Raw genomic sequence first — 27,813 nt, forward strand, 5'->3', positions numbered from 1 at the left:
TGGGACACACTACAGCTTTATTTCTTGAATTCAACTAGGAAACAAAACCTTGGTGCGTGTAAAGGCCCCCGTGCGACAGCCCTGGCCTCAGTGTTTGAGGGGCTGGATGCTGCTGCAGCAGGAGGGAGGGACGGACAGTCTGGGCGGCCAGTCCTAACAACAGGAGTCCAGGATGTGCCACCAGCAAGGCCGATGGGGAGGTCTGAGCCATCCTGGCTGGTTGTCCAGGAGGTCACCACCAACACAGTGTCTGAACTGTCACCAACAGGCCAGTGTGGCTATTCAACGGGCTGGGACCCCCCAGGGCCCAGAAGTCCATCTCGGACACCACCCCCTAAGCAGAAGACCTCCCCCTACACCACTGCCACTCCTATGGGTCCCACCAGCAGCCATGCCAGATGGGGACACCCAAGAGGCCTCTGCCAGGGTGAGCGTCTAAAAGGTGAGCCAAACAGCCACCGAATCCAGTCTTCAAGGCTCCTATAGCCAGGGCTCCATGAGGCGCCTAAAAGGAGACCTCTGGGCAGGGGCAATGTCCAAGTGGTAACAGTCGATTCTGGAAGCTTCTGGGCTTCAGGAAGGGCAGACAGGGTGTGGGAGACCCACCAAAGATGGTTAAGTGCAAAAGGCAACTGGCTCAGCCTGGGAGATTTTGGCTGGCGGGGAGGTCTCTTGATGATGCCCTCTTACACCCAGGTGGGCGGGGCAGACCACCCGAGGCTCCTCCTTCAGGAGGGAGGATGGAGGGTCACCGGAGCTCCTACGGGGCTATGATGCCTGGAGCCCAGCAGCCTGGGGAGGTCTGGACTGAGGCTCCTTAAGGCACAACAGAGAGAGAGGCCAGGAGGCTCCACTCTGGGTCCATGACCCAGCAAGGATGACCCACCGAGGCCCCATGGGCAACTGGCCCTGCACACCTGCAGATCCCAGGAGAGAGCAGCAGAGGAGAAAGACAGAAGAGGTGAGGGCAGATGGGGCCCAGGGGAGGCTGAGAAGCAGGGAGGAGAGACACACACACAAACTCAGGAGCCGGAATTCAGGCAGGAGAGAGCCCAAAGGAAGAAAGAGGAGCACGAAAGGTACAGAGCCATAGGCTCCTGCTGGGGTCCAGTTGTCTGGCACCAGGAAGCCCCACCTGGTGCATCTGGGCCAGCCCCTCCCCGGGCAGGGCTGTCTGGCTCAAGCCTGGCTTACTGGCAGGGCCTGGCTGGGAGTCTCTAGCAGGTAGAAGAGTGGTGTCAGAGGGCAAAGGCACCCGAGCAGATGCGGGTGTAGACACTCTGGTCCAGGGGCAGGTAGTGGCCCTGCTTCAGGTCCAGGAAGAAGAGCCGGTCCGAGGTCTGGCGTGGGTCAAAACCCTCATGCTGTAGTCGAGTCTTCTGGATCTTGAAGGTGCCTGTTGGGGCAGGGATGTGGTACTCAGCAGGGGGAGTTTCTAGGAACCCCAAACTCACCATCCTGTCCTCCACCTCCAGGCTTTGGCAGAGGCCATGCCCTTGGCTGGAAACATTCTTCCCCATTGTGCCTGCCTGATTCTCCCTTGTCCTTCAGATCCTGACGTCATGCCTCCTCCTCCAGGGAGCCCTCCCTGACCATTACCCCATCACAGACCCATACACTATGTACTCCCTGCCTGGGCACGTGTCCACTGCCCACAAGACCATGGCAGGGCTGAGTCTGTCACATCGTAGGTCAAGGATCAGCAGCTTGTAGCTAAGGGCCAAATTTGGCCCATCATCTGTTTTATAAACAAGTTTTATTGGCACGAAGCTACACTCACTTGTTTACACACCATCTATGGCAGCTTTTGCACAACAGAGGCAGAGGTAAGTTGTTGGGACAGAGACAGCATGGCCCAAAAAACTGAAAATATTTACTATCTGGTCCTTTAAGAAACAGTTTGCAGGATGCCTGGGTGGCTCAGTGGTTGAGCATCTGCCTTTGGTTCAGGGCATGATCCCGGGGTTCTGGGATCAAGTCCTGCATCGGGTGCCCCGCAGGGAGCCTGCTTCTCCCTCTGCCTGTGTCTCTGCCTCTCTCTGTGTGTCTCTCATGAATAAATAACTAAAATCTTAAAAAAAAAAAAAAAGAAAGAAACACTTTGCATTCCTTGCAGTGGACAATTAAAGAAACCCTTCATGTAAGATAAGGCTAAAGGGAAGGGGGAGTAGGAAAAAACCAAGGCAGGACACCTGTGTGCTTTAGAATTAGGAAGGTTTCTCATTTTAAAGAAAACTTCAAAAGCACAAACCATAAGATTTTTTTCTTTAAAGGGTAACTTTGTATCAAAATTAAGGACTTGGGGATCCTTGGGTGGCTCAGCGGTTTAGCGCCTGCCATTGGCTCACCGCGTGATCCAGGGGTCCCGGGATCAAGTCCCGCATTGGGCTCCCTGCATGGAGCCTGCTTCTCCCTCTGCTTGTGTCTCTGCCTCTCTCTCTCTCTCTCTCTCTCTCTCTCTCTCTCTCTCTGTGTGTGTGTGTGTGTCTCTCATGAATAAATAAATAAATAAATAAATAAATAAATAAATAAATAAATAAAATCTTTAAAAAAAATTAGGACTTCTTTTCAAAAAAGAAGATTAACAGACTCCCAAAGACCCATAAACAAGATTAACAGACTCCCAAAGAGAAGATTCCTGATGTCTGAAATCGCTAAGGAATTAACATCAGAAATATTGGGAGAAACTCTCATAAATCAAAAAGGAAAAGAGAACAAGGCTATATAAAGATGGGCAAAAGACACAGACAGGTGATTTACAGGAGCGGGAACCTCACAGGTAGCAGATGATTGGCTCAAATTTCCTAGTCATCAGAAAAAGGCAGGAAATGGAAGAAATGCACCAAACACTGCAGAACACCTAGTGGGGCTGGGATGGAGGAATGGGAATACATAATGATGCAAATAAAAAAGGGCCCTGGACGAGCTGGCCACGAGCCACTGTAATCAGACTTGGCACCGGGGCCTGAACTGGGATAAATAAGCAGATAGTTGCTGAACCGACAGACAGATGGACAGACAGAGAGGCGGGAGGCCACACCTGTGGTGTCCACTTGGGGCAGGAGGCGGAGGAAGATGGGCCGGGCATAGGGTGCGAGCACCTTCTGCAGCTCTTGGTACAGCGCATTGGGGCTCAGCTGGCCGTGGGGGTCCGCGATGGCCGCCATGCCTGCTTTGCCCTCCACTCCTAGGGACAGAGGTTTGGCTGAGAACACCCCACCTGTTGTCCCACCACAGGACTGGATACACCCTCAAACAGAGGCTCCTGGCCTCTGATCTCCAGTCCCTTCCATCTGAAATAACATTTGCTAAAGCAGTAACCATTTTATTGAGTGCCTGCTGCACTCTCCGCAACCCTGAGACAGTTGCTTTCATGATCCCATTTTCTGGATAAAGAAACTGAGGTTGATTATCATGCATGAGGGGTGATTCCAGATCCAGTGCTCCCATTCAGGCTGCCATGTGCAGTTACCCAGGTTGAGCACTGTGCAAGGGCACCTGTACCTCCAAGCTTGTGCAGGTTGAGCTCCTCTGGGGCTGCCATACCCTAGGACCACCCATCCCCACAACCCCAGCTTGCCTGGCACAGCCACCCCATACACAGCCACGTCTGTCTGTCCCAGCAGGCGGCTCAGCACGCCCTCCACCTCTGTAGTGGAGACATTTTCCCCACGCCAGCGGAAGGTGTCCCCGCTGCGGTCCCTGAAGTACATGTAGCCCAGCTCATCCATCACCAGCACGTCACCTGGCAGAGGGGAGAAGGTAGGATGAGATGGTGGCCCACCATCCCCACAGCCAGCCCTCCCAGGGTCTTCGCACCTGAGATGTAGGCACTGTCGCCCTTGCGGAAGACACTGTGAGCAATCTTCTTGCTGGTGGCACTCTCGCTGATGTAGCCATCGAAACGACGCAGCGGGTCCTGCTGGTTGATCTGGCCCACAAGGAGGCCGGGCTCCCCTGAGGAGGAGGCCACCCTCAGGCTGCGCTGGGTGGGCAGGGGGTGGGGGCCCCAGTTCCCCAGGGGACTGGGCAGGGCCTGGCTCACCAGCCTGGCACGGGATACAGAGGCCCTGGGCATCCCGGAGTAGTTCCATGGTGTCCTCATTGACCTTCACTAGCCGGATGGGGTACACGTGGGGCAAGATACGGCTGTTAAAGCCACAGGAGCCAACCTGGGATGGAGTAAGCTGAGTTGTTGAGGAGCCCCAGGGTGGCACAGTGTTCTCCCCACTGACACCTTGCCTCTCCTGCCCCAGGGCCTGAAATGAGCACCTGCATGTTTCCTGAACTCTGTGACCTCGGGTGATCCGAAAAAGAGGGTATTAAGGGCCGTGCCTCCTTCCCAGGACCCACGCCCCCTCCTTCCACCTTCCCAGCCCCCTTCGAAATCATACAAGGAAATCTGCTGACTGGTCACCACTTCCTCGTCCATAAATCCCTCTATGCTGGCAGGAAGTAAACGCCTAGAGTGACCCTGGAGCCTGCTACCTGCTGCATGTCACCTTGTCTGGCTCAGTCCTATACGTAGAAAGGTCTGTCTCATGGAGTTTGTGCTGCTGTATGCTGTTGGGTATGTTTGTTACAGCAATTTCTGTGGCCGGCCAGAGTATCTTCTGGGGCTGTCTGTTCAACAGATTTGCACGGGGCAGTGCCTTGTTCTCAGGTACTGGGGCCCCAAAACTGAGACAGAGACAAAAGGCACTTGCTTTATTACTATTTATTTATTTATTACTATTTTCCTGATCTGTGCCTGATTTGGTAAGACTTGATAAGAGAGTAGCATCCTAGGGCACCTGGGTGACTCAGTGGTTGAGGGTCTGCCTGTGGCTAGCGGTGTGGTCCCAGGGTCCTGGGATCGAGTCCCACATTGGGCTCCCCTGCGGGGAGCCTGCTTTTCCCTCTGCCTGTCTCTGCCTCTCTGTGTGTGTCTCTCATGAATAAATAAGTAAAATCTTTAAAAAGAGAGAAAGGGAGAGAGAAGGGTCCTACTCAGGCGAACGGAGACAGTGATTACTAATCATAAAAGCATCTGCAGGCAGCCTGCTACCTGGGGGTGCTGTGCTGTGCTCATGATCTGTTGGGTGATTCAAACAAACCCAATGAGCTGTCATCCTCGTTTACAGAGGACAAAACCGAAGCCCAAGGAGTCCGAGTGACTCACCCAGCAGGAGGGGGTGAGCACCCCAACCCTGGCCCTGGATGCCCCAGAGCCCTGCTCTCCCCTGCCACCTCCGCGGGTGGGAACTGAGGCTGAGAAAGGCCGAGGCCCTCGCCCACGGTACACAGCAGCGCCGGGGACTCGGCCTCCGCCCCCCCCCCCCCCCCCCCCCCCGTGGAAGGCAGGGCCGGGGAGGCGGAGGTCCAGCGCTCGGGGCCCCCTGCGCCCGCGCCGCGCCCACCTTGCCGTCCATGTTGGCGATGCTGCAGTTGCACTCGGTGGCCCCGTAGAACTCGCCGATCTGGCGCACGCCGAAGCGCTCGGTGAACTCCTCCCAGATGGCGGGCCGCAGCCCGTTGCCCACCGCCAGGCGCACGCGGTGCCGCCCCTCGGCCTCGCGCACCGGCTGCTTCAGCAGGTAGCGGCAGATCTCCCCGATGTACTGGACCACCTGGCGGAGAGGCGGGGAAGCGAGCGGTGGGCGGCCCGAGGGGCGTCGCCCCCCAGCCCCGGCGCTCCAGGAACAGATCGGCCTTAGGGGGGCCGCTAGGAGAGCCTCGGTTAGGCCTCCCCCTTGCTGCATCCTCGCTAGGGGCCGGGCGAGGGGATGCCCTCAGCGTCCCCCGCGCCCCCTCTGCGGCCCTCTCGGTCCCCCCAACCCCTCGCCGCTTCAGGGACCCCCGCGTGCGCCGCAGGCAGTGCAGGCAGGCGGCCCGCACCGCTGACACCCCACAGGGCAGCCCTCAATCCAGAGCCGGTGGACGCTGCCCCCCAGAGCCGCGGCTCGCTCGGGGAGCGTCTCCACGCTGCCTCCCGGAGCCCCAGGTGCCCGCAGGGTCACCTGCTCCTCGGGGCCCCTCTGCTGAGCTCCTTCCCTGACTCCAGGTGCCTTCCAGTCCTCATCTCTGGGTTGACTTCGGAATGATTACACAACCCCCCAACCTCATTTTACTGAGAGTCACGAACTGTTAAGTAAGTGACTGGACCAAACCTGATAAGTGGCGGAGGTTGATTTGACTCTGGGCAGCCTGGCTCCCATGAATGAAACAGTTACATGCTCGGGATTAACTGCTAAATTGAGCATCACGGCTTCAAAGTGCTAGCAGCTTCCCTTCACACACAGGATAAAGTCCAAATTTCTGCCAGTGGCTAATTCCCTCTGGCTCCACCGCCCTCACTGCCTCCTCAGGGCCTTTGCACATGCTGTGCCCTCTGCCTGGAGGGTTCTTCTCCCAGATGGAGATGGGCCTTCCACTTTTGGGTCAAAGATCCACTGCCACAGAGAGGCATTCCCTGGACAGTGCTTGCTAAATCTCTGATGAATAAACAATTGTGCTAAGTATTCTGTTCGCCAAGCACAGAGCTCACCCATTTAATTCTCCCTACACTCCGCGTTGGACATGAAGGCACTGAGATTCACAGAGGGAAAGAGCCTGCCAAGATCATCAGCTGCTGACCAGGAGGCAAGCCCAGGGTGGGACAAGATGGTGCTCACTCTGTCAGTTGGCCCCTAAGTTCAGGTCTGTGCTTTGCCTGTGGCCCAGCCCACCCCATCTCCAGGGGAAGGTAGGACATGCCCAGCCAATCACCCCAGTCCATCACCAGCTACTAATTGGTTCAAGGAAGACCACCTGATCAGAGTTAGGCCAATGAGAATCAGCCCCGGGACTTCTGATAAATTGGGAGGAGGAGAGAGGCTCTTTTCCTCCTGAAGCTGCTTGGAACCTTCCCGGAGAAGCAGGGCTGGGAAGGAAGCTGCGCACTGAGGAAGGAGAAACACAATAAATGGAGAGAGAGGGGACCCCTGGATGGCTCAGAGGTTTAGCACCTGCCTTCGGTCCAGGGCATGATCCTGGAGTCCCAGGATTGAGTCCCGCATGGGGCTCCCTTCATGGAGCCTGCTTCTCCCTCTGCCTGTATCTCTGCCTCTCTCTCTCTCTCTCTCTCTGCATCTCTCATGAATAAATAAAATCTTTAAAAAAAAAAAAGAAAGAAAAAAGAAATGGAGAGAGACAGAGGCCCTCCTGGATCAGGCTGTGCCTGAAGCCATCCCCATATGGCCTCCTCAGGTCCATGAGCTAATAAATCCCCTTCTTCAGGAAGCCAGGGTTTAGGTTAGGGTTTTGGCTCCTGTCAAATGACACGAAGTCCTGCCCAAGTGCCCTTGAAACCATCACAAGGTAGTCCCAGCCATGCCCTGAGCAGCTCTCAGCTGTCTTGTCCAGGCCAGGGGAGGAACAAGCCAGCCACGATTGAGGGGACAATGAGCTGAGGGGACAATGACCCCCTCCTCATGGCTCTGAGGCTGTGTCCATGCACTTAGAGCAAACAATTGATCTTCACCTCTGGCCTAGACCCTCAGACAGAACCGAGGGGCTGAAGGGAAGGCAACTCGGGTCAGTTCAGAGAGGCAGACACCAGATGCCCTATGCCAAGACCTCCAGACCACAGGGTGGCAACAGGATAGAAAATGTAAGTGGGGGGCACCTGGCTGGCTCAGTCCGTTAAGCATCTGTCTTTGGCTCAGGTCATGATCCCAGGGTCCTGGGATTGAGCCCCACATCAGGCTCCCTGCTCAGTGGGGAGTCTGCTTCTCCCTCTGGCTCTCCCCATTGCTTGTGCACCCATGTGCTCGCTCACTCTCTCTTGCAAATAAATAAAATCTTTCCTTTAAAAAAAAAAAAGGGAGGTGGGAGTGGGGTAAATGGATGATGGACATTAAGGAGGGCACGTGATATAATGAGCACTGGGTGTGACTGATAAATCACTGAACTCTACCTCTGAAACGAATCAAACACTATATGTTAATTAACTGAATTTAAAATTTTTAAAAAGATTGGATGAATAAAAAAAAAAACTGGGAGCAGGTCATCATCCAGGGACCCTACTACAACTCCCATGTCAGGTGACCTTGTACACCAAGTACCACACCCTGGTGGGTATGGAAAGATAAAGACGCCACTTACTCAGTCCCCCAGGGATGGGGAGGGGTCCAGTCACCTGTTTCCGGCCTGTCTGTTGCTATGTAGCTAAGAAAGCGGGTTCTAAACAGCCGCTGTTGCCTCCCTTGTGGTTTGGGTCTGTGGCCATCACTCCCGATATAGCAGCAGCCATGCAGTTCCCCCATCCAACAGTCAGGGGATGCGATTTCTGAACCCAAATGCATGCGCTTGTTTTATCGACATCCTTGTTTAACTTTGACCTTTGAGGATTCTGTCCTCTATTCCTTAAAGAGCCCCTCAGTGTCTACTGGGTACCTTCGCTTGACACAGAAACTCCCCTTCCTAGAAACAGAACAGGGGGCACCTGGGTGGCTCAGTTGGTTAAGTGTCTGCCTTCCGTGCAGGTTGTGATCTTGGAGTCCTGGGATGGAGCCCCACATCAGGCTCCCTGTTCAGAGGGGAGCTTGCTTCTCCCTCTCCCCTGCTCATGCTCTATCTCTCTCTCTCAAATAAATAAAATCTGAAAGAAAGAGAAAGGAAGAAAAAGAGAGAAGAAGGAAGGAAGGAAGGAAGGAAGGAAGGAAGGAAGGAAGGAAGGAAAGAAAGAAAGAAAGAAAGAAAGAAAGAAAGAAAGAAAGAAAGAAAGAAAGAAAGAAAGAAAGAGAGAGAGAAAGAGAGAAAGAAAGAAGAAAAGACAACACTATCAAGGGTCTGGAGACAGGAACAATGTCCAATAGAGCAGTACGTCAAGGACAAGGAGAGGGACCATCAGACACCATGAACCTCCCAGAAAAAAAAAAAAAAAGCTGAACTTGAAGGCCATCAAATATCTAGACCAGGGGTTCTTAACTCTGTCCCCCCGCCCCCTGCAACACCTGGCAATACCTGGAAACATCTCTAATGATCACAACGGGAGAGGTAGGGGAGGTGATACTGGCATCTAATGATTCGGGTCAGGAGTGCTGCTGAATATCCTACAGTGCACAGAATGCCCACCCGCACCCCAGAGAATGATCCAGCCCCAAATATCCTTAGCATTATGGTTGGAAAATGCTGTGCTGGACCCAACAACTCTCAATGGACAGGAAATACCAGGGACAGAGGAACATGTTAAGGGACACCCCAGCAACATCCAGACAGGGAAAATACTACAGGACACACAACCCTTCAGTAAGTGCCTTACAAAATGGAAGAAAGGAGAGACAAGGGGCTCCTACAGATGAAGGGATTCTCATGAGACACATCGACTGGTCAAAATGTGTGGGTCTTATCTAAAAAGGATTTTTTTTTTTCAAATTATAGAAATGGGGAAAACCAAATTTTGACACAATGAGACACGGGGGTTGAGCCGCTGCCCGGATTTCTGATGATGCTGAGAGCTCACTGTCACTTTTTAGCTGTGATGATGGTGCTGAGCTTATAGGGTTTTAGGGTTTTTTCCCCCCCCTTTTTTTGTTGTTGTGTTCACATGTATGGAACATAAAATTTACCATCTTAAGCACTGTTAAGTGTACCGTTCAGTACTATACTTTTTTAAGATTTTATTTATTTATTCATGAGAGACAAGAGAGAGAGAGAGAGGCAGAGACATAGGCAGAGGGCAGCCCCGGTGGCGCAGCGGTTTAGCGCCGCCTGCGGCCTGGGGTATGATCCTGGAGACCCTGGATCGAGTCCCACGTCGGGCTCCCTGCATGGAGCCTGCTTCTCCCTCTCTCTCTGCCTGTGCCTCTGCCCCTCTCTCTCTCTCTCTGTGTGTGTCTCTATGAATAAATAAATAAAATCTTAAAAAAAAGAGAGAGAGAGAGACATAGGCAGAGGGAGAAGCAGGCTCCCTGTTGGGAACCCAATGCAGGACTCAATCCCAGGACCCCAGGATCATGACTTGAGCCAAAGGCAGACGTTCAACCACTGAGCCACCCAGGTACCCCCCCCTTTTTAAAGATTTTTCGCTTCAGTAGTTTAAGGACACTCACACTGTTCTGCAGCCACCACCATCCATCAGAACGCCTTTCATCTTGTAGAACTGAGATTCTGTCCCCACTAACCGCTGACTCCCCGCCCCCCCCAGCCCCAGGTGTTTGCCATCCTCCTTCTTTATGACTGACTGTGTCGACTCTAAGCCCCTCATCAAAGTGGAATCATACAGCACTTGTCTTTGGTGACCAGCTTCTTTCACTCAGCACGATGTCCTCAAAGTCTATCCATGTTGCAGAATGTGCAAGAATTCCTTCCTCTTTAAGGCTAAATAATATTCCATCATATGAATACACCACATGGTGCTTGTCTATCCACCTGCTGATGGACACTGGCTTGCTGCCACTTTTTCGCCATTGTGAATAATGCTGCTTGTTGTGAATGTGGCTATATGAAAGACTCTGCTTTCCATTCTTTTGTTTTAAAAACCGTCCTTACCAGACACAAAAGGCTACACAGTGTGATTCCCATTTACAAGAAACATCTGAAACAGGCAAACCCAAACCCATAGAGAGAAAAGGTAGATGAGGGGTTGGTTGCCCAGGGGCTGGGGGATGAGGGGACAGGGATGAGGGGTGAGTGCTAATGCAGATGGGCTTTCCCTTTGGGGGGATGCAAATGTTCTGGAATTAGAGTGATGGTTATGCAGCACTGTGCATATATATACTAAACACTACTGAGCTGTCCACTTTAAAAATGGTTTATTTTATACGAATTTTGCCTCAAAAACAAAATAGTTCTCATCTTTCAGAGATTTTCCTCAAACATCTATGACGGAAACACACTGCTCTCTGGGGCTTGCTTCGCAATGATGCAGAAGGAGGAAAGTGGGTGGGGCTGGCCAGGGGCAGGATGGGGTGTTCGAAGGCCCCTGGGGCCAGTGACAGATGCCTGGCCTATACTTTCTGTCCATGTTCGTGAGTACAGGCTTTGCCCACTACCCCCAAAGCAGAGTGTTCCTAGGAAAGCTTTCACAAGTTGAAATGGCATAAAGCAAAGCATATCCCTTGCTTTCCAAAAGTCTGAAATACACCACTTCACTTTTATGAAAGATCCATTAAATGGGTGTTTTCGAAAAAAAGAAAAATCTTCTTCGGATTTCTTTTGGTTTAGTGAACTCAGGTATCGATGTAGGTCTTTCCCCAAAGTGAAGCGATGCAACTGGAGCTTTCAGAAAGTAGGGGATACGTACATTCACAACTCTCAATTATCAAGTTCGTACAAAAACAGACTGCCTTGTCTTTCAAGATTTGATTTAACAATGTACCTCAAGAACTCCCCACAAGCAAAATGGAAAATCCTCAAAAGTGAGCAGATCACAGTTGTTGCCCCAAAGGGTCCCCAGGATGCCAGCCCAGAGCCTCCACCCTGCCCAGCTGTGTGACCTGGGAAGCCGGTCTGATCTCTCTGGGCCCCATCTGTCCAAGGTGAGGTGGTCACCTGCCAATTTGCCAGTCCCTGGCCACACCCCATTCTCTCCTCTCCTCACCCCTTCTCCCTGGAAGAAGGTGCTAGCACCTGTATTCCTACCCCCAACAGGGCCCTGAAATCCTCAGCCTGGTTTCCTTTCACTGTGGAGGGGAGAAGAGAGGAAAGGATGGGTCCCAGCCCCCTTCTCTCCCTGATCCAGGACTGTGGATGTCCTCCACCTCTACTCATGCTTACGCCTCTGGAAGCCCCACACCTTGTGGCCCTAGCCAGCCCAGGGTGGTGGCTGTACCCACTGGTTTTATTTCCTGATTTCCTGCAGCCACCAGCAGGGAAGACTCCTGGGGCACAGGGTGTATTCCTTAGAGAACTCAGGCAGCCTGGGACCAATCCCAGTTGCAGGACAGGCCTCAGTTTCCCCACCTGCAAAATGGTCTTCGTGATGCCTTATGCCCACTCCCACGTAGTCGTAAGGATCCACTGTGTTTACAGGTGGAAGGTTTAGTCTGGGGCTGGGCACAGAGCTCGTGCTCAGGAAACCCCAGCTACCCTCCTGTTCCCCTCCAAAGCAGCCATTCTGGGGTGGGGGGGGTGGTCTGGAGGGAGGCTGGGAGAGTGGCTGCGCCACAGTGGTGGCCCAGCAGGTGGAAGGCGGGACGGCGCAGGAGGGGCGGGGCCTGACCGTGCAGTTGTACTTGACGCAGTCATCCCAGAAGCGGCTGGCTGAGAACTTCTTGCGGAGGACCACCGTCAGCCCGTAGATAAGACACTGCCCCACGCCCATGATGTTCCCTGCAGAGGGCGGGCTCGGTGAGGGGTCCCCAGTCCCTGGCCCCCACCCCGCCCCCACCTGCCCGCGGTACCTGCCGTGTGGTACAGGGGTAGGCAGTCATAGAGCACGTCTGCCACCTGCATGCTGTAGGCGTGGTGGCCGAAGGCTGCGATGCGGTAGTACCTGCGGGAGGCGCGGAGTGCAGGGGCTGGGACTTACATCCTCCAGGGTGTGGGAGTGGGGGAGGCGGTGCAGGGAGGGGGACACAGCAGGGACCCAGGCAGAGCCAGGCCAGCTCACCGGGGTGCAGGAGAGGAACTTGCAGCTAACAATTGTTGATGGTGCTAGGGGCCATGAGGAATACCAGAGAGCAGAGAAACAGAGAGGGGCTGAAGGTGACACAGCCCAAGGGATTAGGGGATTCTGTGGGGCAATGGCAGAGGGAGAGGGGGGTGACATATGAGTTGAGACCTAGTGAGAAGGAGCCATGGAGGTGAGCTGGGGAAGAGCATCTAGGTGGAGGGCACAGCATGTGCAAAGGCCCTGAGGCCAGAAGGACCTTGGCCCATCTAAGGAAGTATAAGGGACTGAAAGGACATGAGCGAGGCGGGAAGAGGAAGAAGAGGACAGCAGAGAATTGTCAGCGGTTGCACAACACGAGTCTGGATTTTTCTCCAAGGGCCAAGGCAGGTACAAGCAAGTCTGGCACAGGGGAGGTCTGATTTAAGATTTTAAACCCTCTGTGGCCCCTGAGGGAGGCAGGGCCATTACGGGCAGGGGCAAGAGCAGTGCTGTCCCGGGATGGGCCATGGGTTTTATCCGATTAAGATAGAAATGTCCCTAAGATTCCCAGCAAGAGCAGAGGGAAGGGGTCTTCCCCACCCCGGAAGACGACCTGGAGTCACTCCCCAAAGCTGGGGAGTAATGCCGGGGTCCCTTACCTGCTGTGCACTACAATGGCAGCCTTGGGCAGCCCCGTGGTCCCTGAGGTATAGATGTAGAAGAGTCGATCTGCAGGAGATGCACGTGTTGGAGACCGAGGACTCGGTGGGTGGGCGGGGGACAGGGTGGGCGTCGGCAGAAGGGCGTCCCACCCTAGCCTCACCATCCATGCCCTTGTCCGGGGGCTGTGCCAGGGGCGCTGTGGAGGCCTCCTTCAGCAACGGGTCCAGGAACTGGGTGTCTGGCAAGATGCCCTCGGGCCCCAACTCTCCAGAACAGAACTTGAGCAGGCTCTTCCCCAGCTGTCCGCTCACCTCGGCCACCGCTGCAGCCCAAAGCGCATGTCACGGTCAAGGATAGCCAGGGCCCCTCCCAAGGCCTGGGGTGCACCGCACCATCTCCCCGGCCCGGAAAGCCCCGGGCCCCCGCTCAGGGCGATCCCTGCACCCAGCCTCACCTGCCGTCAGCTCCCCTCCGAAGATGAGGGCCTTGGCACCGGAGGTGCCCAGGCAGAAGGCCAGGGGCTCCCGCCGCAGGTTAACATTGAGCAGCGCGGCTTCCACGCCCACCTTGGCCAGGCCCAGCCACAGCCCCACGAACTCCGGCCGGCCCTCCAGGAAGATGGCCACCACGTCACCTGGTGTGAAGCCCAGCTGGCAGAAGAGGTTGGCCACAGCGTTGGAGTAGGCATCCAGCTGCGCGAAGGTCCAACACACGTCGCTGCCCGCGTCCACCAGCGCCAGGCGGTCGGGCTGCTGCTGTGCCACCACCTGGAAGATCCGCGGGATGGTGTGGCGGGCGCGCTGGTGGTGCCGCAGCTCCAGACGGACGCGGATCAGCACCAAGAGGGCACTGGGAGGGGCGATGGAGGGGATGGTGTCACTGGGTGCCCTACCTGGCCTCCAGAAGACTGCTCTGAGCCTCAGCATCTCCATCTGGAGAAAGCGGAGGAAGAGGTCTCTGTGCCCCCAAGGATGCCAAACATTCAACAAGGACCTTTTGGTTGCTGGGTCTCTTGGGGTACCAAGGGCATAGAGAGGGCTATTTACCAACCAACCCAGAAGTACCTAGATTGTCAAAGCTGGCCATGCCATGCCATGTAAATCAGAGTCACTCAGTCCTTCTCCACCAGCTAGCTCAGTGACCCCGAGGGAGCCAGGGTGCAGTCCTGTCCTTGTTTCTCTCTCCTAGGACGTCCAGAGCCTCCCATGGATCTCACCACCACCTTCAGCCTGGATTCCTCATGCTGCACCCATCCTAACCTGGTGTCCTCATCACCTCCTCCAGGAAGACTTCCAGGGCTTGGCCCCTGTCCTGTGCCCACTGCTTTTCCATCAAGGCATACAGTCCCCACCGTGGGGCCAGACTGAGGCAGGAAATGCTTTCTTGTCCACCTTGGGAGCTCTCCTTATCCCCTATATTCCATCAAAGCCCCTGTGCAGAGCCACTTGGTAAGGGGTTTGTTCCCCACCATCCCTGGATTGTGAGCACCCAGGAGAAGTCACACCTGCACTGGCCGAGAACCCAGGCACATACTAGGTGCTGGATAAACAGACCGGACTGTGCTCATATCCCCAAATCTGGACCTCAGTGTGCCCTCCATCCCTAGAGGTAGCAGCCAGCACAGTGGCAAACTTTTTCCACTTCCTGCCAAATGATGAGCACCTACTGCGTGCCAGGCCCATGATAGGCAAGACCCAGTGGTGACCTGGACATAACCTTTCTCCCCCTCCAACTTTCTCCCACTCCACCTCACTTTACATCCTGCTCCCCTGCCACCTCCCCCTTGTTCACTAACTCCCACCACAGGGTCTTCTTGCTGTTCCTTGAACACACCCAGCAAGCTCCTACCTCAGGGCCTTTGCACAGGCTGTGCCCTCTGCCTGGACCACTCTTCTGCCAACATCTACATGGCTCCTCCCCCACTTCCATCAGGTCTGGGCTCAAATGCCACCCTCTCAGGTGGCCGTTTCAGGATGCCCATCTATTAATGTACCACCACCCCCTCCCTTCTCTGGTCCCTGGTTTGTTTGTTTGTTTGTTTGTTTGTTTCAACACAGCACTTACACTGTCAAATTTCATATGCAACTTTCTGATTTACCATCTTGCCCCTGGGCTATCTCTCCCTGCTGTGAATGACAGGGACTCATGTCTACCTTGTTCTAGGCCCTGGAGAGGCAGCAGTGGAGATAGATGGGGGCCCCATTCTCCTGAAGCACAGGGAGCCTGCCACAGATAATCCCATAGGACAGTGTTGGAGGGAGGGAGAGAGGCCTCTGGAGCTCCCAGGCCAGGCCTGAACTAGCAGCCACATCTTTGCGGCTGGCCAGATCTCTGGTGAGAGGAGGGGCAGCCACACATGAGCAAGGTCTCAGGGCAGGCATGGGGACAGCTTTGAGGAGCATAAACAAAGAGTCTTGGGCAAGTTGCTGGCCACCGACTCCCTCTGGATGCCTGCCCTGTTACTCTCAGGGTGGTTGACAACCTCCCAGAAACAAACCCTGCTGGGGCGCCTGGATGGCTCAGTGGTTGAGTATCTGCCTTCGGCTCAGGTTATGATCCCGGGCTCCCCACAGGGAGCCTGCTTCTCCCTCCGCCTATGTCTCTGCCTCTCTGTATGTCACGAATAAATAACTAAAATCTTTTATTTTTTTATTTTTAAAAATTTAAAAAAGATTTTAGCTATTTATTCATGAGAGACACAGAGAGAGAGAGAGAGAGAGAGGCAGAGACACAGTCAGAGGGAGAAGCAGGCTCCACGCAGGGAGCCGACATGGGACTCAATCCCGGGTCTCCAGGATCAGGCCCTGGGCTGAAGGCAGGTGCTAAACTGCTGAGCCACCTGGGCTGCCCAAATAAAATATTTAAAAAAAAGAAAAAGAAATGAACCCCGTTAACCAGAGAGCTCTGCTCCTAGAAGCCCCTGTTTGCAGTGACCAGGGGATGTGACACCTGCGCCTGACAGGAACCTGGCACATAGAAGGTGCTCAGTAAGCAGAGGCTGAACAACTATATTCAAGCCCCTAAACCTGGAGCCCCATGTCCTACCCCTCCCTGGTGACCAGTCCTTCACTAACGCCCCAGACAGCGAGCACCCACTTTGCACAGGCGAAGCTGATCAGCTGGGAGAAGCAGATCAGTGGGGGCAGGGGGCTGGGGCCGGGTCAGAGGCAGGGTGGGTGGCAGGGATACGATGGCAAAGGGGCAGGAGTCTTGTGGGGCAATAGGAATGTTCTGTATCTTGATGGTGGTGATTACTTGGTTGTGGACCTTGGTCAAAACCCACAATGTTTTGGTAATCAAATAACCAATCTAGGTAATAAAATAACCTAGAATGGGTTATTTTATTATATGTAAATGATACCTCAAAAACAACCCATGAGAACAGAGCATATTGGTGGTTGCTAGGGACTGAGGGGAAGGGGGAATGACTGCTCATGGGAATGGGGTTTCCTTTTAGGGTGATGGAAATGTTCTGGAACCAGACAGAAGTGGTGGTTATGTAACAGAATGTGCTCCATGTCACTAACATAAATTTTTAAAAAAGAGTTTATGTATTTATTCATGAGAAACATAGAGAAGGAGGCAGAGATACAAGCAGAGGGAGAAGCAGGCTCCCTGTGGGGAGCCCAATGCAGGACTCGATCCCAGGACCCTGGGATCACAACCTGAGCCAAAGGCAGATGCTCAACCACTGAGCCACCAGGCGTCCCACTAATGGAAATTTTATAAGTGCTTTATTTACTACAAGAAAACCAAACAAGATAATTCACAAAGACTATCTTGCAGCAAGGTTAAAAAGGGAGAGTCCTTGCCTTCCAGAGACAGATTCTAGAAAACTAACAGGGGAAAGGATGCACCAGTGGGACTCAGACAGTGGAGGAAGAGCCTGTGAAGGTTATGGATGCTGGAGGATGGGCCTATGGGCTCATTACACTATTCCCTCCACTTCGGTAGGCACAAAATCTACCATAATAAAATCTTTTATTAATTTTTATTTTGGGGAAAGAGAGGAAGAGGAGAGGGATAGAAATAATCTTAAGCAGGCTCCACGCTCAGCACGGAGCCTGCAGTGAGGCTGGATCTCATGACCCCGAGATATGACCTGAGCTGAAAAGAGGAGTCAGATGCTTAACCAACTGAGCCACCCGACACCCTCCCCACCGAAATGTTTTAACCTTCCACAAAGGGCCTGTGAGGCCCCGCCTGCCTCACCCCCATCTGTCTACCCACTTCATCACTCTATTCCTCTAGCTTGGTCTCACCTCCTTCTCTGATTTTCAGCACAGCAAAAGTTCCTGCCCCAGGGCCTTTGCCCATGTGGTTCCCACTCCTGGCATATTCTGCCCCAGACCTCTCATCAAGGTTCCTTCACATCCTCTGCTTGTGTCTCTGCCTCTCTCTCTGCATCTCTCTGTGTCTCTCATGGATAAATAAAATAATAAAATAAAATATAAAAAAATAAAATAAATAAAATTTGGGCAGCCCGGGTGACTCAGCCGTTTAGTACTGCCTTCAGCCCAGGGCATGATCCTGGAGACCCGGGATCAAGTCCCACATCGGGCTCCCTGCATGGAGCCTGCTTCTCCCTCTGCCTGTGTCTCTGCCTCTCTCTCTCTGTCTCTCATGAATAAATAAATAAATAAAATCTTTTTAAAAAAATTAAATTAAAAAAAAGGCAGGTCCCATTTCCCCACCCCTCGGGAAGGGGCAGACTTACGGACTCACGCCTAAGGAAGAGAACACGGCAGTAGTGATGCTGTGTGACTTCTGAGACTGGGGCACAAAGATGACACCCCTTCCTCCAGGCCTGCAGATGTTCTCACACTCTCTGGGGACAGTAGCCCTGGGAACCCAGCACTGGATTGCAAGGAAGCCCAGGCCACATGGAGAGGCCACTTGTAGGTGTTCTAGTGACACGTGAGAGTGAACAAAACTTCAGGGGATTCTGGCCTCAGATTTTGAGTCTTCCGGCTGAGGCCCCAGACGTGGTAGAGCAGGTAAGATGGTGACATCTGAATTCCTGACCCACAGAAGCCACAGGAAATCACACTGAGCATTGTTTTAAGCCCCTGGGCTCTGGGGTAATTTGTTACACAGCCACGGAACTGATGGGTAACGGATACACTCCCAGCCTGTTTTATTCCTTCAGGGTGATCGTCACAATCTAAAACTACCATATCCCTTTATTGGTTTCCTGGATTTTTTGTCAATTTCTATGAGAGCAAGCATGCAGTCTGTCTGTCTGTTTTGTCCAGGGATACAGTACCGGCACTAACCACAGGGTCTGGAATGTAAGGACCATGCTGATGTCCACACTCAAATGCAGCCCTGCCTCCTCTGCCTGCACACAACTGTAGTTGTTGAAGAGCATCCCTGAAAATTCATGTCCATCCAAAACCTCAGACTGTGACCTCAATTGGAAGGAGGGTCTTTGGGGCACCCAGGTGGCTCAGATGGTTGAGCGTCTGCCTTTGGCTCAGGACATGATCTCAGGGTCCTGGGATTGAGCCCCACATCAGGCTCTCTGCTCAGCAGGAAGTCTGCTTCTTCTCTGACTCTCCCCATCTCATGCTCTCTCTCTCACTCTCAAATAAATAAACAAAATCTTTTTTTAAAAAAAGGAAATAGTATCTTTATAGATATAACTAGAGTAAGTTTGAGATGAGGTCATCCTGATTCCCCCCCAGCAGGATCTAAATCTAACGACAGGTGTCTTCTTAAGAAGAGAGAACACAGGGCTGGGGGAATGGGGTAGCTGGGTGATGGGCATTAAGGAAGACATGTGATGTGATGAGCACTGGGTGTGATACGCAACTGATGAACTGTTGAACACTACATCTGAAACTAATGATGTACCATATGTTGGCTAATTGAATTTAAATTGGAAAAAAAAAGAAGAAGAGAGAAGACAGAAACACAGGGGAGGAGACTGGAGCCACAAGCCTTGCAACACTTGGAGGCCTCAGAAGCTGGAAGAGGCAAGAGAGGATTTCCCCCTACAGTCACTCAAGGGAGCATGCCCTGCCAACACCTCGATTGCAGGCTTCTGGTCACTAGAACTTTTGAGAAGACAAATTCCTGTGGTTTTAAGCCACCAAGTTGTTTTTTTTTTTTTTTTTTACATTTTATTTATTTATTAATGGGAGACACAGAGAGAGGCAGAGACATAGGCAGGGGGAGAAACAGGCTCTCTGCCGGAAGCCTGATGCGAGACTCAATCCCAAGACCCCGGGATCATGACCTAAGCCAAAGGCAGATGCTCAACCACTGAGCCACCCCGGTGTCTCTAAGCCACCAAGTTTGTGGTCATTTGTTACGGCAGCCCCAGGACACTCATACAGTGGCCATGGGCAGGTGCGTCCCTCTCTGGGCCTCATGGTAAATGGGGACGATAAGATCCTACACCTCCTAGGTCGTGGTAGGGATAAAAGAGGTAGATGTAGATCTCTGAAGACGGGACCTAGCCTGTCCTATAGTCTCAGTAAACTCTGTTGCTATCCTTTCCCCACGGAAAGAAGCACCTGTCAGTAAGGAATCAGAAGTAAATTAGCACTTTACCCAGAAACTTCATTCATATCCACACTGCAAGGAAGAGAGAGGAACAAGCAAGTTATAAGAGCAGGGGCCAGCCCAGGAAGCCCTCAGGGGTAAGGGTCAAGGAGGAGGCAGGACTGCTTCAAGTATCGGCCCAGGAGCTCTGAGCCCCAGCACAGCCCAGATGGGAAAGGTGGCCTGGAGTTCACGGCCTTTGTTCCAATCCTGCTCCACTGCCCACCAGTCTGGGGCCCGGGCAGACCCGGCTCTCTATATATAGGCCTGTTTCCTTACTTGGAATGCCAGAAGCCTGAGCCTAATGACCTCCACGGTGTCCTCCAGCTCAGCACAGCGTAGGTCCTGCCATTGCCCTATTTACAAACAGAAGTAGGGCCCAGAGCAGCGACCCAAACAACGCAATTCTCAGCCTAATACCTGTCAAGTGTGTTAAGTGCCTGGCCAAGAAGAGGGGTTGAAGAAGAGGGGTCCGTTGTTACTCTGCCCAGCAGGATCCTGCCTCCGGGCTTTGCACCTGCTCTTCCCTCAGTCTGCAACTCTCTCTCTCCCCACGTCTTTGCAAGGCTGGCTCCTCTCACCTGTCTAATTGTGCGGAGGGCTCTGCACTCACCCCCCTGGCTGAAGTAGCCACTAGCTCACCCCAACATGTTCGATCCTTCTCGTCATTTTTCCTGATATTTTCTTATTTCCTCATTGCCTTCTCGGTTATTCTTCTCCCTCACTAGGCCATGGGCTCCACAGGACAGGAAAAGTACCTGCCACCTTCACAGCCTGTCACATTGACCATGGTATCCCCCAAGCCCAGACAGGGGTCCTCGGGGGGTGGGTAGAACAAATGACTTTCTCCGATGCAGACTAGCCCAAATCTGACCATCTCAGCAGCCCAGCCTGGCCCCCACTATCACACCACGGAACCAGTGCTGCAGTCAGCTCACTCTGGTCTCCTGGGTCTGCCCTGGGCCAGACCCCACTCCCTGCACAATGGGATGAATGGTGGTCTCCAAAATATACGTCTAACTCCTGGCCCCTAGAATTTGTAAAAGTAGCCATAATGCGGGGAAAGGGTTTTTGTAGATACAATTGAAGATCTTGAAGAGGTCATCTTGGAATAGGGTGGGCCCTCAATCCAATGACAAATGTCCTTAAAAGAAACAGAAAAGGAGGGGGCTCCCTGGGTGGCTCAGCGATTTAGCACCTGCCTTTGGCCGGGGCGTGATTCTGGAGTCCCGGGATCGAATCCCACATTGGGCTCCCTGCATGGAGCCTGCTTCTCCCTCTGCCTGTGTCTCTGCCTCACTCTCTCTGTGTCTTTCATGGGTAGCTAAATAAAACCTTTAAAAAAAAAAAAAGAAAGAAAGAAACAGAAAAGGAACCACAGACACAGAAAAAAAAGCCATGTGAAAACGGAGGCAGAAAAAAAAAAAAAAAGAAAAGAAAACGGAGGCAGAGATTTGGAGTGGACATAACCTCAAATCGAGGAGCAGTGCACCAGCAGCCACCAGAAGCCAGGAGAGAGGCACGGGAGATTCTCCCTCAGAGCCTCCAGAAAGATCCAACCCTGCCTACACCTTGATTTCAGACTTTTGGCCTCTCTGGCTATAGTGGAATAAATTTCTGTTGTCTTAAGTCACCCAGTTCATGCCACTTTGCTCCAATAGCCAGGGGAAACAAATACAGGCACACCTCAGAAATAGTATGGGTTTGGTTCCAGACCACTACAATATGGCAATATATCACCACAAAGCAAATCAAATGAAGCTGTTTCCTCGGGTATAGAGAAGTTACGTTGATGCTATAATTCATTAAGTAAGTGATAGCATTACATCTAGAAAAACAATGTATCTTACTCCAAAAAATACTTTATTTAGCTCCTTTCTTTAGCTAAAAAAATGCTGACCATCATCTGAGGCTGCGGTGAGTTATAATCACTGATCACAGATCACCATAACCAATATGATGATAATGAAAAAGTTTGAAATATTACAAGAATTACCAAAATGTGACATCGAGACATAACGTGAACAAGTGCTATGAGAAAAATGACGCCAAGAGATGAGCACAACACTGAGTTGCATCCTGCATCTCCCCTGAGAGGATCAGCCTGGCAAACCCGCAGCAGGTGCTCAGCCATTCCCATGTGGGGTTTGTTCCTAAGATTTGCTCCGATGGGAATCCCCAGTAACACCTATTTCATGCCAGGAGGACCCCCAACAGCTTCTTCAAGGAAGCCCCTCGGCAACACCCTAAAGATCTTCCTCCAAGAATACCTGCATCCCCTCCTGAGAAATCACAGTCTCTAGAGATCCCCAAGCAATCGGAGTACATAGCACCCACACACACAAATCCTGAACCCCCCAAATCTTACACAGATCCCAAACTCTCAAAGAGCGTGCTGGCCACAGAGAAACCAGTAAATGGCCCTGAGGAGACAAACACCCTTCAGAAACCCTAAAAGTCCCTTACAGATCCCCCAAGAAGCCCCCTCATCCCTCGCCCTCCGAGAAAGCTCTAAAAAATCCAAAGTATCTTGACAGCCCCCAAAGACCACTGAGTCACCACTATGGACCCGTTAGGGACCTACCAGAATCCTTGAAGAGCCCCTAGGGGCCTCTCACTGGCACCAAGTCCCCATAGAGACCCCCCAAATACCCACAGCCTCCCGATCGCCCCAGCTCTCTGGGACCCCCTAAAACTGACAATAATAATTTAAAAAGAAGTATTGGGGGGCAGCCCGGGTGGCTCAGCGGTTTAGCGCCACCTTCAGCCCAGGGTATGATCCTGGAGACCCAGGATTGAATCCCAAGTCAGGCTCCCTGCATGGGGCCTGCTTCTGCCTGTGTCTGTGCCTCTGTGTGTGTGTGTATGTGTCATGAATAAATAAATAAAATATTTAAAATAATAATAATAATATAAATAAAAAACAAATAAACAAACAAATAAATAAATAAATAATGTCTTGGGCACCTGGGTGACTCAGTTGGTTGAGCATCCAACTCTTGACTTTGGCTCAGGTTATGATCTCAGGTCATGGGATCAGGCCTCACATCAGGCTCCACATTCAGCGGGGAGTCTCCTTGAGAGTCTCCCTGCCCCTACCGCCTGTTGCATATATTCACACACTCTCTCTCTCAAATAAATCTTTTTTAAAAAATGAAGTCTATAAAAAATTAAAAATAAAATCTATTAATTTAAACAAGTAACAATCACATTAAGGAATTTCAGGGACACCTGGGTGGCTCAGTGGTTGAGCATCAGCCTTTGGCTCACGGCATGGTTCCAGGATCCAGGATTGAGTCCCGCATGGGTCTTCCTGTGAGGAGCCTGCTTCTCCCTCTGCCTATGTCTCTGCTTCTCTCTCTGTGTGTCTCTCATGAATAAATAAATAAATATTTTTAAAAAGAAATTTCAGGGGATCCCTGGGTGGCAGCAGCAGTTTGGCGCCTGCCTTTGGCCCAGGGCGCGATCCTGGAGACCCGGGATCGAATCCCACATCAGGCTCCCGGTGCATGGAGCCTGCTTCTCCCTCTGCCTATGTCTCTGCCTCTCTCTCTCTCTCTCTGTGACTATCATAAATAAATAAAAAAATTAAAAAAAAAAAAAGAAATTTCAAATGTGAGGGCATAAGTCAAGCATGAATAGAAAAGTTAGAAGGTATATTTGAAGAAATATCATAGAAAGTAGGATAAAAATGTTGAGATGGAAAAGAAAAAAGAAAATTAGAGAACCAGTCCAGAAAATCCAACACTACATTTATTCAACAAATAGTTATTAAGCCAAGCACTGTTCTAGGTATTGAATAACGGGAGTTCTAAGAAGAACAAAGGACATAAAGGTAAGTAAATCATCAATACATTCAAGAAAATTTCATTGACCTGAAACCAACCAACAAACCATACAATGGATGGAAGTAGCCCACCATCTTGAAAAGATCCAACAAGCTTCCAGAAAGAAAAATACAGATCAGGAATTAGGAGAGTTTCAGACTTCTCAACAATAATCATGTGAGAAGAAATGTCTTCAGTTTTGAAGGAAAATAATTTCCAACCTAGACGTCTATACCCACACCATCAGTCAAGTGTGAGGGTGGAAATAAAAACGTTTTCATACATGAATGGTCTCAAAAAACTAATTTCTCATCACAATTTCTCCAAAAGCCAATAAGGGTGTGCTGCAACAAATCAAAAGAGTAAACCAAAGAAGAAAACCACCAGGGATCCATGAAACAGGGTGTCTAACCCAAGACAGAAGTAATGCCAATCCTCAGGAAGGTGGCTATGATCAGGCCTGGAGTTATGGTTATGCACCAGGTGCAGAGGGCAACTAGCCTACCCTGGACAATTTGAAGGCTAAAAGAGAGACTTCTCCAAAAAGGTGAAACTGAAATCCAATCTAATGCTATAGAATTCATGAGAGAAGAAAGAGACAACTGTTGTTTGAGCTTAAAGTAAAGATAAATACCAAGAAAACTAATAAATATAAAGGCAATCAATAATCCCAAAGAAAATACATAAAGGTTGTTAATGAAATTAAAAAATGGTCATAGTATACTAGATGGCTGAACTGAGAACACTGTTAGCATCAAAACTATTTAAATACTGACATGTGACCTGACCAAATTATGATAATTGATAAGTCAATCCTTATTATTCACAGATTTCTTCATTACTAATTTGCCTGCTCACTAAAATTTATTTGTAACCCCCAAATCAACATTCACCTTACTTTCACAACCATTGGAGGACACACATAGAGTGGCAAAAAACATTGCATTATCAATGTGCGCATTCCCAGGTTAGGTCAAATTAAGGCAACACTCTGTCCTCTTATTTCAGCTCATATTGTAAACAAGCATCCTCTTGATAATCTATTTAGTGCCACACTTTTTGCATTATTGTCCTTTCTGCTGGTGATTTTGCTGTTTAAAATGGCCCCTGGGTATAAAGCTATCGAGTGTTCCCAAATACAAGAATGCTGAAATGTGCCTTACTTAGGAAGTTTTGTTCAGGCATGAGTTATAATGCTGTTGGCCATGAGTTCACTGGTAATGAGTCAAGAATCTATGTATTTTTTCAAAAGAATATAGGCGTGCTTGGCTGGTTCAGTCAGTAGAGAATGTAACTCTAAATCTCAGGATCATGAGGTCAAGCCCCACACCAAGCACAGAACTTATCTTAAAAAAAAAAAGCAGAATATATATAAAATAAAGTATCTTGGGATCCCTGGGTGGCGCAGCGGTTTGGCGCCTGCCTTTGGCCCAGGGCGCGTTCCTGGAGACCCAGGATCAAGTCCCACATCGGGCTCCCGGTGCATGGAGCCTGCTTCTCCCTCTGCCTGTGTCTCTGCCTCTCTCTCTCTCTCTGTGTGTGTGACTATCATAAATAAAAATAAAAATAAATAAATAAATATGGTTTACTTTAAAAAAATAAAATAAAATAAAGTGTCTTTAAGTAGAACAAACATAAAACAAGATTATGTATTGCTTGCTTGATAAAAATGTTGTAACCAGAGGTTTGCAACAACCTAACCCTGTATTTTCTCTGGGAACGATGGCTCAGTATTTGTTAATTCAATATTTGCAGTACACTTTTGTTCTTAAAGATTTCATTCATCTATTCATGAGAGACACACAGAGAGAGAGAGAGAGAGGAGAGAGAGAGAGAGAGAGAGGCAGAGACACAAGCAGAGGGAGAAGCAGGTTCCATGCAGGGAGCCCAACGCAGGACTCGATCCCAGGACTCCAGGATCACGCCCCAGGCCAAAGGCAGGCCCCAAACCGCTGAGCCACCCAGGTGTCCTACTTTTGTTCTTTTATAGAACAAAATTATTGCAAATAATGACAATCAACTATAATAATACTGGGACAATGAAGGTATGGGAATACGTGTCTGTTGGAAGGAGGGCGTACAGGCAATGTAGAGGGATAGGAAGAGAGTTAGGGCAAGGAGGGTAGAAGGATGCCACATCCTCTTCTTCCATGGAAGGAGATGACAAATCAAGTCCCCAACTGAAAAAATTCAGGTATTGTCCCATAAACCGTTTAGAGATAGGGAGTTAAAGTCCAAAAGATTCAGACAAGAGGTAACATTCATTCCAGGTAGACAAGGAAAAATGTGGGTGTGGGTGAAAGAAGCATGTAGCTGCCACTAGAGGTAGGAGACTTGAGTCTTTCATCTCAAAGCTTGTATGACTTTAGTAAAAGTAATATATAAAAATGGACAGAAAGTACCAGGTGAGAAATATGATGGAGAATGTGCAGCCATCTGTAGGCATGGAGAATAGGAAAGTCTGTGCATATTCCTGTAACTATATCTTGGGAAAGACATCGAAGAGGCCTCTGAGGAAGGAAACTGCAGGGCTGGGAGCAGCAAAGAAGATGACATTCACTGTAAACCTCTCTGTAACATTTGAATTTTGTACCATGTGGTATATGCTGATTATTCCACAAAAGAAGTAAAAACAAAATATTAAAAGATAGCTGTCTACACATCCACCTCCATGGACAGATTCTGATATCGGATCCATTCAGTAGTAAATAGAGTAGCTACGATGACCAGCTATGGCATTTCCTGAGCTACTATGTGCCAGGTACTGAGCTAACATGGCCACCCTCCAAAGTAGGGCCCTAAGATTCCCATGTGACAGGTGACAGAAAGAGGTTGGTGCTCAGAGGGGTGAATTAACATGCCCAAGGTCACACAGCAAGTCAGGGCAGAACAGCCCAGAACCAGGCCCCCAGCAGGGTCCCTCTGCTCCTCCTCAGGCTTGCCACAAAGCATTAATAGTCACCATGTACCATGTGGTGAGCCAAGTGCCCATGTTGTACACAGGAGATATTCAATTCATGCTTCTTGAAAAGGAAGGACTACATAAGGACTATTTTCACAGATGAAGGAACTGGGACTCAGAGGGTAATGCTCCTTGGGCCAGCAAGTGGCAGAGCTGGGGTCCACAGCTAGACACACTGGCTCCGGCCCTCCAGCTCCCAACCGTCCAGCCACCAGCTGATGGCAATCAGCACCAACTCATCCAAGTACCTACTGTGGACATAGCTCTCTTCTAAGAGCTTCCCATGAGTAAACTTGACAGAGCACCCCAAGAACCCCGTGAGCTGGTGTTATTTTTATAGCAGTGGGGAAAGGACCATCAGCAAGGCTGGGAACAACAGGAAGCAGCCCCCTTACAAAGAGGCCCCCCCCATCCAAAGAAGACACAGCAAAAACAGGAACTGAGATTGTAGCTTATCATGATCAGGTTACAAGAGCATTCATGACGCGGCCCAGCTCACACGGCCTGTCCCATCCTGCCCTCGCCCCCATTTTCTCTGGAGTACACCCACGTGGGCAGGCAGTGGACTCCAGTGCTCAGCTCCAGCCACATGCCTGGGCTGCCCCACCTGGCAGCAGCCCAAGACACCCCCACCCTGGGACAAAGAAGCCACTGTCTGCCTCTGGGCCCTTCCTGAGACCTTTTCTCATCCTTCTATTCCTTCTGCCCCCTCATGTTTTCACGCTGAGCTTCAGAGCACCATGGCAGAAAGAAACCAACAAGGATAAATAAATGTGATCAAATTTCATGCCACAAATACAGGAGACGGAATGAGGTGGGGAACTGTAGGCGAGTGCTTAAATATTTTCTGAACCATGGGCTTAAATGCAGCCCCCACCACCACCCCCAGCACAGCACAGCGGCTCAGAACATAGAATGCAGTGCCCTCATCCGTCCTTGGCTGTGCAATCCTTGGTAAATGACCTCATCTCTGTGCTTTGGTTCATCAGCCTGTAAAATAACACTGGTAGGCATTCCTTCTTCACAGGACTGTAGAACGCTACAAAGCCTGGTCCACGGAGAGGGCTCTATAAGCTGCATTAGTTAGCTATTGCTGTGTAACAAATTCCCTCCAAAATTACCAGCTAGATACATTTATTATCTCACAGTTTCTGAGGGTTAGGAAAGCAGGAGTGGCTTAGCTATGTGGTTCTGGCTGGGGGTGTCTTGTGCAGCTGCAATCAATGTGTTGACCGGGGCTGTGGTCATTTCAAGGT

The 27,813-nt window shown here is 51.0% G+C and overlaps 1 protein-coding gene across 3 annotated transcripts in view; it reads right to left on the reverse strand.

The window, feature by feature from the left end:
* SLC27A1 (solute carrier family 27 member 1) overlaps window positions 1-27,813 on the reverse strand; it is a 32,104-nt gene continuing 4,291 nt past the window's right edge. For 2 of the 3 annotated variants that reach the window (XM_025457980.3, XM_025457981.3), the window contains exons 3-13: window positions 13,674-14,068; window positions 13,380-13,541; window positions 13,216-13,285; window positions 12,366-12,457; window positions 12,185-12,294; window positions 5,400-5,609; window positions 4,046-4,172; window positions 3,820-3,957; window positions 3,581-3,745; window positions 3,041-3,187; window positions 1-1,396 (exon numbers count right to left, since the gene is read on the reverse strand). In XM_025457980.3, the coding sequence (XP_025313765.1) occupies window positions 1,239-1,396; window positions 3,041-3,187; window positions 3,581-3,745; window positions 3,820-3,957; window positions 4,046-4,172; window positions 5,400-5,609; window positions 12,185-12,294; window positions 12,366-12,457; window positions 13,216-13,285; window positions 13,380-13,541; window positions 13,674-14,068 (1,774 nt within the window). In that variant the 3' untranslated portion in view covers window positions 1-1,238. The remainder of the gene's footprint in view (window positions 1,397-3,040; window positions 3,188-3,580; window positions 3,746-3,819; window positions 3,958-4,045; window positions 4,173-5,399; window positions 5,610-12,184; window positions 12,295-12,365; window positions 12,458-13,215; window positions 13,286-13,379; window positions 13,542-13,673; window positions 14,069-27,813) is intronic. The other variant, XM_025457982.3, reaches the window with a different exon arrangement.

The sequence above is a fragment of the Canis lupus genome, chromosome 20 (assembly GCF_003254725.2).
Source record: "Canis lupus dingo isolate Sandy chromosome 20, ASM325472v2, whole genome shotgun sequence".
NCBI classification, from domain to species: domain Eukaryota; kingdom Metazoa; phylum Chordata; class Mammalia; order Carnivora; family Canidae; genus Canis; species Canis lupus.